A 10,375-nucleotide genomic window follows, 5' to 3' on the forward strand; every position below is an offset into this window, starting at 1 on the left:
TGTAGATATGCACCGAAGGGTAGAAGAGCTGGGGCATCTGGTGACTTGGACTTTTTGCAGAACTGCCAGACTGTTTTCCAGAGTGGTTGTACCGTGTTTACATCCTGCCAGCAGCACATGAGGGTTTTGAGTTCTCTGCATCCTCACCAACAGTTGTTATGTCTGACTTTTGATTATAGCCATCCTTGTGGGTGTAGTCGGTATCTCATTATGGGTTGGATTTGCTTTTCTCTGATGGCTTATGGCATTGCACATCGTTTCATGTGCTGTTTGTATATTTGTATATCTTGCTTGGAGAAATGTCTGTTTAGATCCTTTGCCTATTTTAAAATTGGGTTATTTGTTATCTTCTTATGAGTTGTAGGAGTTCTTTATATATTCTGGGTACAAGTCTCTTGTTAGATACATGATTTGCAAATATTTTTTCCCATTCCGTAGGTATTAATAGTTTTTAATGAACTCTCAAAAGGCACCTATGTTCCTGTTTATTGAGCTCTACTACAGTTTTACAGTGTTACTTCATTTTATATTATTATTGCTTTTTCTTGAAGACAATGTAAAAAGCCTATGTATTTTATGTGTATGTATTTTATGTAAGATGTATATATGTTATATATATATATATTTAGAATTCTACAAATTATCTTACTTTTTGTTGATAATTTAGAATGGCCAATGATGTCATAAGTGAGTAAGTTTAGACTTTTTTTATTCATTATTTTCTTATTATTTGTGATTATTAGCAAAACTAAAAATTTTACTGCTCTTTATCTTTTCTAAAACCACGTATTTCATAGCATATGATTCTATAATTGTTTGTTTTCTCTTTAAAAATTAGTAAAGAGTTGTCATGGGGTTGGATCTCTGCATACTTTTCCTCAGTTTGTGAGCCCTGCCCAGTTCAGTCCCTCACCAAGGGCTCTTGGCATGTATTCTTTTACCCCATCATGTTTTACTTTCAGTGAGGTTTCTTTGAAGAGTGGGTAAATAGGATGGATTTTTAGTTACATTTTTGAAGAATATATTTATATTGTTTCTGTAGGAGTTTGGGCAAACTGCACAAATAAGGCCACGTAAGAGATTCCTTCCACATATCAGGCATGCTTGTCCACTTTGGATGAATTTGGAAATATATGGATTTTTTTTCCTCCTTTTGGTACCTTGTGGTATGGAAGTACTTCTATGTGCTTAAGTTGGTCACTATTTTGTTTAGCAGGAGAGAAAAGAAAATGTACGTCAGTAGTTTGTATAGAAACTCCAAAGCATTGGAATTCATTGCAAATAGCTTTCTGGTTCTGTGAGCTAGTAAGTTTGCAAAGGTGATTCTTTGCCCCTGCTCCTACCCCCAACCCCACCCAACATACGCATGCATGCACACATGCACGCGCACGCACACACGCATGGAATAAAGACAAAAGGTTGGTCAGGATTCTGTGATGATTTATGAGGACTGAAAATGGGCTAATGTAGTGTGTTGAAGAGAAGTATTTGGGAGTCGAAGAATCCTTAAGTGAAGGCATGTCCTTTCTTTTAGTAAAGCAGCAGCCTGTCTTCTAGAGCCTACTAGGTATCCAGTTGATGGGCGAGCAATATTGCAACAAAAGGGAAATCAAAGATGTTTGCTGGTGTAGAGGAGACCTCTGGGCAGGAAGGACTGAACACATGAGGGGTCTGGGAACCTGAGTGGATGCAGGTTGGCAAGGGGAAGGCCACATACTGGAGAAAGGAAAGGCAGTGTTTATAAAGAGATTGTGAAGTTGGAAGGAGAGTCCAACATGGCCTCAGTTTCAGAAAGATGGTTTCATACAGTTCGTACATTATGAAACGATATATGCACTCAATGAAGCTCAGAAAATATGAATGGATAGGGAGAAACAGATAAAGAGTTACCCGTGGGCCCAGCAAGGAACCAGCACAGCACTCTGAGCTGCGTGTTCGGGAGTGGTGCTGGCCACATGTGGCCAGTGAGCACTTGAAGTGTGGCCAGTGTGACTGGCCATTTTATTTTGTTAATTTAAATTTAAATAGCAACACGGACAGTACATTATAGAACATTTCCGTCATCACGGCAAGTACCCCTGGACAATGCTGCGCTAGAGTATTTCTTCATGAGCTTTGGGCTCTTTGTTTCATTGTGGTGGTTATGGGGAGTGCAGCATTTCCTGACTATTTTTTATTCAGTGGCCATCCCTGCTTGTTCAGTACCAGCCTGTGGGAAGGCACAGGCTGTCTGCAGCCTCCTTCTGCAATTCCTCTTAGACCCCTGCAGCTGTATCACATTTTAATGGATATTGTTTATGTCATTTTTGGGCCACTCCCCTCCCTGTCCACTCCCACCAACTTCTCTTAGCTGGGCTCACATTTTCGGTTTGCAGAAGAGAATCCTCTGGTTGGGGAGGGGAGGGTTTCTCTCCTCCCTTCTCTACCAGGCGTGGCCTTGGGCTTGGGGGGCGCTGGGTGACAACATTGTGCCAGATGGCAGCTGGCAGGCTCTCAGGATGTACAAGTGGAGGATGGAAGACCGTGTGCTCGAAGGAGGGGCTCTGAGACACCTGTGTTCCTGCCCTCCATCCCTCCTTTCGCAACGCCATTTCTGGGTCTGACACTGCCCCCTCCACACTTACACCTCTGCCCTCCAGGTGCATCCACTGTGGGGTCGTCCACCTGACCTTGGCCTTGCTGAAAAGCCACATCCAGGAGCGACACTGCCAGGTTTTCCACAAATGTGCTTTCTGCCCCATGGCCTTCAAGACTGCCAGCAGCACCGCGGACCACAGCGCCACCCAGCACCCCACCCAGCCCCACAGACCCTCCCAGTGAGTGCAGCTCCAGGGCCAGCAGGCCTGTGGGCGGAGCCGAGTGGCTTGGATGCTGTAAGGGGAGGTAGTGGAATGTACTAGGAGCTGGGCAGAGTTGCCTGGAGTCCACCAAAGACATCTTGAGGCTGAGGAGTATCCGTGTTGGCTCAGAGTAGTGCTTTCCCGAATCTGACCCTGGTTCAGAGAGAGTGGAGATGGGGTGGGGACTGTGTGGTTCTGGCCGCGGAGCCTTGGCCACCTCACGCCCTGGGGCTTGTCTCACAGGCTCATGTATAAGTGCTCCTGCGAAATGGTCTTCAACAAGAAGAGGCACATTCAGCAGCACTTTTACCAGAATGCCAGCAAGGCCCAGGTGGGCGTCTTCAAGTGCCCCGAGTGCCCGCTCTTGTTCCTGCAGAAGCCAGAGCTGATGCAGCACGTCAAGGTGGGATGCCCTAGGGGAGCAGGGCGGGAGGAAGTGGCACGCCTCAGGCCGGGGGTCTGACTCTATGCCTCTTTCCCCTTGCCCAGTCAGTAATCGCTCTCCCCATCCCCAGAGCACCCACGGTGTTCCCCGAAACGTGGACGAGCTGTCAAGCCTCCAGTCTTCAGCGGACACGTCCTCAAGCCGCCCTGGCTCTCGAGTTCCCACTGAGCCCCCAGCCACTCATGTGGCTGCTCGGGGCAGCTCCCTGCCCTCTAGCCGCTGGGGCAGGTCTGAGGCCCATCGCAGGGCTGAGGCCAAGCCCCGGCTGAGAAGTACTGGCTGGACCTGCCAGGAGTGCCAGGAGTGGGTTCCTGATCGGGAGAGCTATGTGTCCCACGTGAAAAAGAGCCATGGTCGGGTAAGTGCGGTCAGGGTCACGGTGCCTTGTCAGGTCCTCTCCGATAAAGCCAGGGCCCCCTTCAGTGTCTGACCCCTTACGGTTCCTGCTGCTTTGGCCAGCGTGGGTACCACAGATTTTGAAGTCTTTGGGGGCATTCTCCTTTTGGCTCATGTTATCTGAGAAGAAAGGCCCCCAGAACCATCTTATGGTTCTGATGCTTTGCTTTCTGTGACCGCCTGTAGACGCTGAAGCGGTATCCATGTCGACAGTGTGAACAGTCCTTCCACACCCCCAGCAGCCTGCGCAAACACATCCGCAACAACCACGACACAGTCAAGAAAGTCTACACCTGCGGGTAAGTCTCCAGAAGTGGGAGCCAAGGGACCCGAGATCCAAGAAGACTGTCCATGGCACCTCAGGGCTTTTCTCTGCTATGAGATCAGGGATCAAAGGCAACAGATAAGCAGTGATGCGACTGTGGGCCTTGTTGGGCCAAGAGGCTTCAGTACCGTCTGCTTGTGCTTTAGGACAAACCCTGGCCTCCTTCATGCTGACCACCAGCCAGCACTTGGGTCTCTGGGCAGTGCCGTCCGGGAGTGGAGAGTGAGATCGTGTCTGAGGGGCAGCACAAATATTCTGATTTGCTGTTGTCTGCTACTTTGGCTGGCTTGCTGGCTAGATTTTTCTAGGGAGTACCCAGCACTCCTCAACCAACCTAGGGACCACCCAGCCCCCTCTCTGTCTGCTTCAGACTCTTTCTCCCCTGGAGCCAGGAGCGGCTCCCACTTCTGCCTGCCTGCCAGACCTGCCTGGCTCCACTGGGCTCCACAGGCTGTCGTCTCACACAGTGTCTTTGGCTGTCCTTTCGCAGGTATTGCACAGAGGACTGCCCCAGCTTTCCTCGGCCCTCTCTTCTGGAGAGTCACATCAGCCTTATGCATGGTATCAGAAACCCTGATTTGAGCCAGACGTCCAAAGTCAGACCTCCGGGTGGACATTCCCCTCAGGTGAGTGTAGGGTCCCTGCACACCGCAGCAGCTTGCTTGGTGAGGCCTGGAGCTGGAGAGGCACTGGGAAGGCCATGGGGTGCTCACTTGTCATTATGGCTACGCCACAACAGCAGGGACAACTTCCCTCAATGGGAGTCACTGTTGAGCTCTGCGTGACCCATCTGAGACTGCATACAAGTAAAGGATAGAGAGAAAGATCCATGAGGCAGCCCATTGGCCTCTTGTTTCTGCTGTTTTCCTGTCACTGTGATCCCTTCCTTAGGAGTGTGCCATGCTTTGTGACATGGGAGAGCATTTACACGCACCAGCCTGCTTCTGCCTTACTGCAGTCCTCAGAGTGGGTGGGTGGGACTGACTGTCGGGTGACAATGGCCGTGCTTGGCTGCCCCCACCCACTAGGTATGGGAGAGGCCAGGCCCTAACTCTTGCTCTCCTGGACCCTTGTGCTATGACCTCATCCTGTACCTGCCACGCCCATGCCCATTCCCGGTGAACTTTGGGAACAGCCGGAGTTTCCTCCTCACTGTAGGCTCTTCCGTGCCATGGTAGGGGTTGCTCTTCAGAGGGACCCTGCCTGCCTGGGGAAGTCTGAGAGCTCCTGGAGTTCCAGGACATTCTTTCTTGGCTGTTCAGGGAAAGGTGCTAGTCAGCAAAGGCCCTTTCACACAAGCAAGTGGAGTGTCAGTTGACGTTTTGGCACCATCTGTCTGCGATTAAAATGCACACACTCCTGCCCCTCCAAATGCATACACCATTCAATCCAGCAAGTCTGCCTCTCGGATTTATCTGTCAGATATCTTTGGCCTTGGGCACAAAGAAGTGTGTTCAAGGATGTTCACTGTGTGCTTGACAAAGATGGAACTCAGTTGGCCGCCAGTTGGCACTGTGCCCCCCTCACTCCCGGTGGGTTTGTGTGCCGCTGTTAGGATAACGGAGCCTCTGTATAAGCTCTCACGGAGACACGCGCCAATCCATGTGAACTGAAGAGCAGGGCGAAGAACAATGTGCACGCAACGCTACCATTCTGTGAAAGAGCTGTCTTATTTGCGTATGTGTGTAGAGTATCTCTTGGAGGAGCCACAGAGCTGGTGACACGGTGCTCTCTGGAGTTCAGGCCTGGGAGTGGGCAGGAGGATGTAATCTCCATGCCCTTCTTATGTCTTTGGAATGTGGTACCATAAGCACATGCTGCATTAAAAAAAGCAAACAAAAAACCCCCAAACCAACCAAAGCTAAGCCAGCGTTCAGGGCCGAGGTGACCCTGGCCTGGGTGGAAAGTCTGCGAGGCCTTGGGCTGCACTGGTCATGTCTGGGGGATCCTGTCTCAGGCTTGGCTTGGCCTGGACTTGGCTCACGCTGTGTCCCCTTCAGGTGAATCATCTGAAGAGACGGGTCAGCGGGGCGGCGGACGCTCCCGGCACCAGCAACGGCGCGACCGTCTCCTCCACCAAGAGGCACAAGTCGCTTTTCCAGTGTGCAAAATGCAGCTTTGCCACAGACTCGGGGCTCGAGTTTCAGAGCCACATACCTCAGCACCGGGTGGACAGCTCCACCGCCCAGTGTCTCCTCTGCGGCTTGTGCTACACCTCCGCCGGCTCCCTCAGCCGCCACCTCTTCATCGTCCACAAGGTGAGAGACCAGGAGGAGGAGGAGGAGGTGGCAGAGGCAGCAGTGGAGGCGGCGGAGCCAGAGGAGGGCTCCGGGGAGGAAGTGTCCACAGAGACCAGGGAGAACGGACTGGAGGAATGTGCCGGCGAGCCGTTGGCGGGGGACCCAGAGGCCAGGAGGTCACCGGGCCCGGCCCCCGAGGAGGACGGTGCCCAAGATGCTCAGAGTCAACCACAGGCCTCTCAGGACCAGGACGGCCACTCACTGTCCCCTCAGGTGTGACCCGAGGCTTGGCAGTGTGTGCGGTCGGGTGGTGCCGTGGCACCCTCCACCTGCTGTGTGGACAGTGCGAAACAAACGGCTCTGCCGGCGTGAACGTGGCAGGCTGTGCCCTGGAGCAGTGTCTGCCCCGAGCTGTGAGGTGCTGGGTGTGCCCCAGCTCCAGGAGATGTGGGGTCACCCAGGACCTCACAGATCTGAATTTACTTCTGTTATTTATGGCTTTTTGCTGCTTCTCAGTACCCCAACTCTTGTCTGTGTTCTTCAAACCCCAGGCTGCATCAGTGGCCCAACCCCAGTGCTGTCCACTCCGCGTGAAAGTCCTCCGGGAGGTTCCCACCTGCTGCTCTCAGCCAGGGGGCTCCTCCCGGCTCTGGGCCTGCAGGTGGCCTGAGAAGAGGGATGAGGGGGCCTGACACAGAGTGTTTGGGGGAGCGCTGCCCACCGTGGCCTGGCAAGAGCCTTGGTCAACTTGCTCTTCCCTCCCATCCACTCTGATTTTTCCCCACCAAAATGTTCCTGGAGAATGTATCACCCCCGCTCGTCCTATCTGTGTGGGTGGGAGGAACTTCTACAGCACGTCTGTTTGGAACCCGGGAGAGAGGAAATGCGGCCCAGGTAGGCAGGCACTGGGAGGCAGACCCTTCAGAAGGAGTGTGTGTCCTTATACTGTGGCTGTCCCGCCTTTCCGGACAAGTGGGGTTTGGGACACAGATGTTGGGGTATTTGTATTCTTGCTCCTGTGCCATTAGAGAGGCTGCTGCCCCAGGCAGGCCAGCCCCTCCTCCTCTTGGCTACACTCATGTTGCTCAGACTATATTTCAAATAAAAAATTCTTCTTACCATGCAGGTGGGCTCTTGTATTCCTCTTCAAGTGAGCCTGGCCCCACCCTGCTCCACCCAAAGGGTCTTTCCCAGATGCCCCTTGTTTTCCCATCTCTGAGGGAGGGCAGTGTTTCTACTGTTCACGGAAGGCCCACTCTACATTCTGGAGCTATGGTTAGGAAACCAGGAGCCTGGTTCTGCTTGATTCTCTAGAGACCTTCTGAAAGGGGAAGGGGAGGGTCTTAATGCTGGTCAAGAATCACCTCCAAGGTCTCCCCTGGGCCGGCAGCATCAGCTATAGGACCTATTGAAATTTTCTGGGCACTTCCATCTCTCTTCCAAATGGATTTTCAACTTGAGAGAACCCTTTACTGGTAGGGCTGGTGGGGAGGGATAGAGGGAGGAATTTTGTAATTTTCTTAGAGTGTTCAAGGTCTTGGTATCGCCACTGTCACAGAGGACCTGGATGTGTGAGAATGATTAGATATGTGAGGCTGGACTGTTTTTTCACTGATGGCAGAGTTAGGGCCTGACTCAGCACAAGGAGCAGGAGGTGTGTGTGGAGTGTCTTCTGACCTGTGACCTGAGTGGCTGCCGCAGCCTTGCCTGGGTGAAATGTGGGATGTGGGACCGGGCCTGGCAGGATCTAGTGTAGCAAAAAGAAGTGGGTCCTGGCAGAGTTCTTAGAGGTGATCTTTCAAGGGAAGCATTGCATATTAGTTACAAATTATTAAGTCAGGTAAATATGCTGACCTTTTCACAATTGAAAACAAAACCATTTGCTTCCTCTATTAGATGCCCCATTTTTAGTGGAAGTGCTAATGCTGTTGGGAGAGGTTAGCACCTGCCTCAGTTTTGGAGAGAGTCTGCTGTTTAATGATTGCTATGCCTGGCAAGGTCACCGTGTCCCTGCTTGCCAAGGGGGCAGTGAGGGCAAGATCGGTCTGATTCAGGCTGCCTGCAGAGCCAGAGCTACCCCAACTGCACTGTCATCCCTTTCCTATTCCAGTTGCAGGGTGCCCACCCTGTACCCCGGGTCCATTCACAGGAGTTATAGGGGGCTGATAGAAGGGTTTGAAATGGATGGCTGAATCTCTTCCTGCCCAGAAACAGTGCTGGCTGGAGGTAGAGACAGGAGGTGGTCAAATCACAGGTTTTGGCCCCAGATCCGTCTCTCCTTCCTGGGAATAGCGTGGAGTGGAAAGAATGCAGAGAAACCTGGGTCACAGCCTGGGGTCTGCCCTTAACCAGCTCTTAACAAAGCCTCTGCCTTCACCGGCTCCTCCCCTGCAAAGCAGAGCTAGCCATTCCCATCCAGCTTGCTTCTCTGGCTTTTGTGAAATGGTGAGTGTGGAAGCACTTTCTAGTTTATGAAATTATATTAAAGTGAGGGATTCTTGATGTGACTTCAGGACGCGGAGTGTGGAGTGTACCTCTCCTGCCATTCAGACTTGGATGCTGATGGTCAGTTACAGTTGGTCCAGGACACCTCCATTATTTAGCGAACATGATGACAATAGAATGTTAAGCCCTGCTCCTGTGCCCATCATCTTGCTAAATACTTTCTAGTGATTCTTATTTAGTCCTCACAATGATCTCATAGTTATTCTCTGTTTAATAGAGAAGAAAACCGAGGCTCAGAGAGGTTAAGTAACTTGCTGGGCCACCTATAAGTGTGATGGTGCTGAGTCAAGACTGTCTGGTTCTAAAGTCCATGACATCAACCACTGTGCTATGGCCGGTTGCCAGTTTGTCAGCAGTTTGCAGCCATCTAGACATCCGCTTTCCTACTTCCTCCACAGTTGGCGTTCCAGGTTCTCTTTGGAGTCAGTTTGTACCTTGTCACCCCAAGGAGGGCCCTGCGCATCACATTTGCTTGTGACGAAAGCACATGCGGTGTCTCTATGAACTTTGATTCTCATTGGGATTTAACTTGCATTTGAAGACCATTTTGTGGGGGGCCATCCCAGAAAAGGTTACCCAGCCTCACAGGGAACATTGTTCCCTCAGGGTCCAATATCTTTTGATCTTTTCTGTTTTTAAGGTGTTTTTTAATGGTTGCGCTATCATTTGTTATCAGAAAAAGCTTGCTGTAACAGGCACTTATCTGCACATTAGCTGGAGTGCTCTCCTGATCAAGTTAAACAGATAAAATTCCCACCCTCCTAGAAACTATGCTGAGGCTTGACAAATGACTAGTATTTATTTTCCAACTGCTTTATCTCTGTAAAATGATATGCTGAGTTACTATAAGCTAATTGAGTGTGTAGAAAGAACTGTTCCCTTATGTAAACAGTCTGGGTTTTGAAAATATAACACTAGTGGCTCAGCAAGTTCAACACACTTTACCTTCCCTGAGACTGAGGACTCTCCCCACATCCCCCGCCCTGTTCGCCACTGCACATTCAGCACTGAGCACACCTTATTTTACTCATTTAAAAAAAATTTTTTTTAATTAGTACATTATGTGATAAGACATCCAAACAATACAAGAGTATACAATGAAAAGTAAGCTTCCTGATGGAGGTCAGCCTGTCCCCTCTCCAGAGTTAATTGCTGTTATCTATATCTTGTGTATTCTTTCTGAATAATTCTATGCATTTACACATTTATAAATATGTATACATATCTATTTTTAATACAAATGGTAGCATTCTATACACAGTGTTCTCAAGCTTGCTTTTTTTCACTTATATAATGGATGTTGTTCCAAGTTCATCCAGCAGGCCAGTCTAATTCTTTAAAAGCTCTTAGCACAGTTCTTTGCATTCAACAGTGGTTCAAAGAGTGTTTGAATGAGTGAGTGAATGCATGAATGGAAGAATCTGATTCAACTAGTAGCTACAAAGTTCTCTCAGGGTCTGATCTGAGCAATTCAGTATAGTCTAGATTCTAGAACATACACCCCGCCCACACGTCTTTTCCAAGAGATTCAGGCCATCAGCCATCAACCTTCTCCACCATCTGGCCACAGCCTGAGGGCCTGGGAACCGGGACCCTTGGGCCCCTTTGGAAGAAAGAGCACACT

At 50.3% G+C, this 10,375-nt stretch overlaps 1 protein-coding gene across 8 annotated transcripts in view; it reads left to right on the forward strand.

Annotated features, from left to right (window-relative positions):
- ZNF592 (zinc finger protein 592) overlaps positions 1-10,007 on the forward strand; it is a 43,089-nt gene extending 33,082 nt beyond the window's left edge. For 7 of the 8 annotated variants that reach the window (XM_039858229.1, XM_039858231.1, XM_039858230.1 and 4 more), the window contains 6 exons: positions 2,640-2,816; positions 3,084-3,243; positions 3,356-3,643; positions 3,868-3,980; positions 4,497-4,632; positions 6,007-10,007. In XM_039858229.1, coding sequence (XP_039714163.1) covers positions 2,640-2,816; positions 3,084-3,243; positions 3,356-3,643; positions 3,868-3,980; positions 4,497-4,632; positions 6,007-6,525 — 1,393 coding nt within the window. In that variant the 3' untranslated portion in view covers positions 6,526-10,007. Of the gene's footprint in view, positions 1-2,639; positions 2,817-3,083; positions 3,244-3,355; positions 3,644-3,867; positions 3,981-4,496; positions 4,633-4,897; positions 5,985-6,006 lie in introns of those variants that run through there. The other variant, XM_039858232.1, reaches the window with a different exon arrangement.
- The last annotated feature ends 368 nt before the right edge of the window (positions 10,008-10,375 follow it).

This window comes from Pteropus medius, unplaced genomic scaffold (genome assembly GCF_902729225.1).
Source record: "Pteropus medius unplaced genomic scaffold, Ma_sr-lr_union100, whole genome shotgun sequence".
NCBI lineage: Eukaryota > Metazoa > Chordata > Mammalia > Chiroptera > Pteropodidae > Pteropus > Pteropus medius.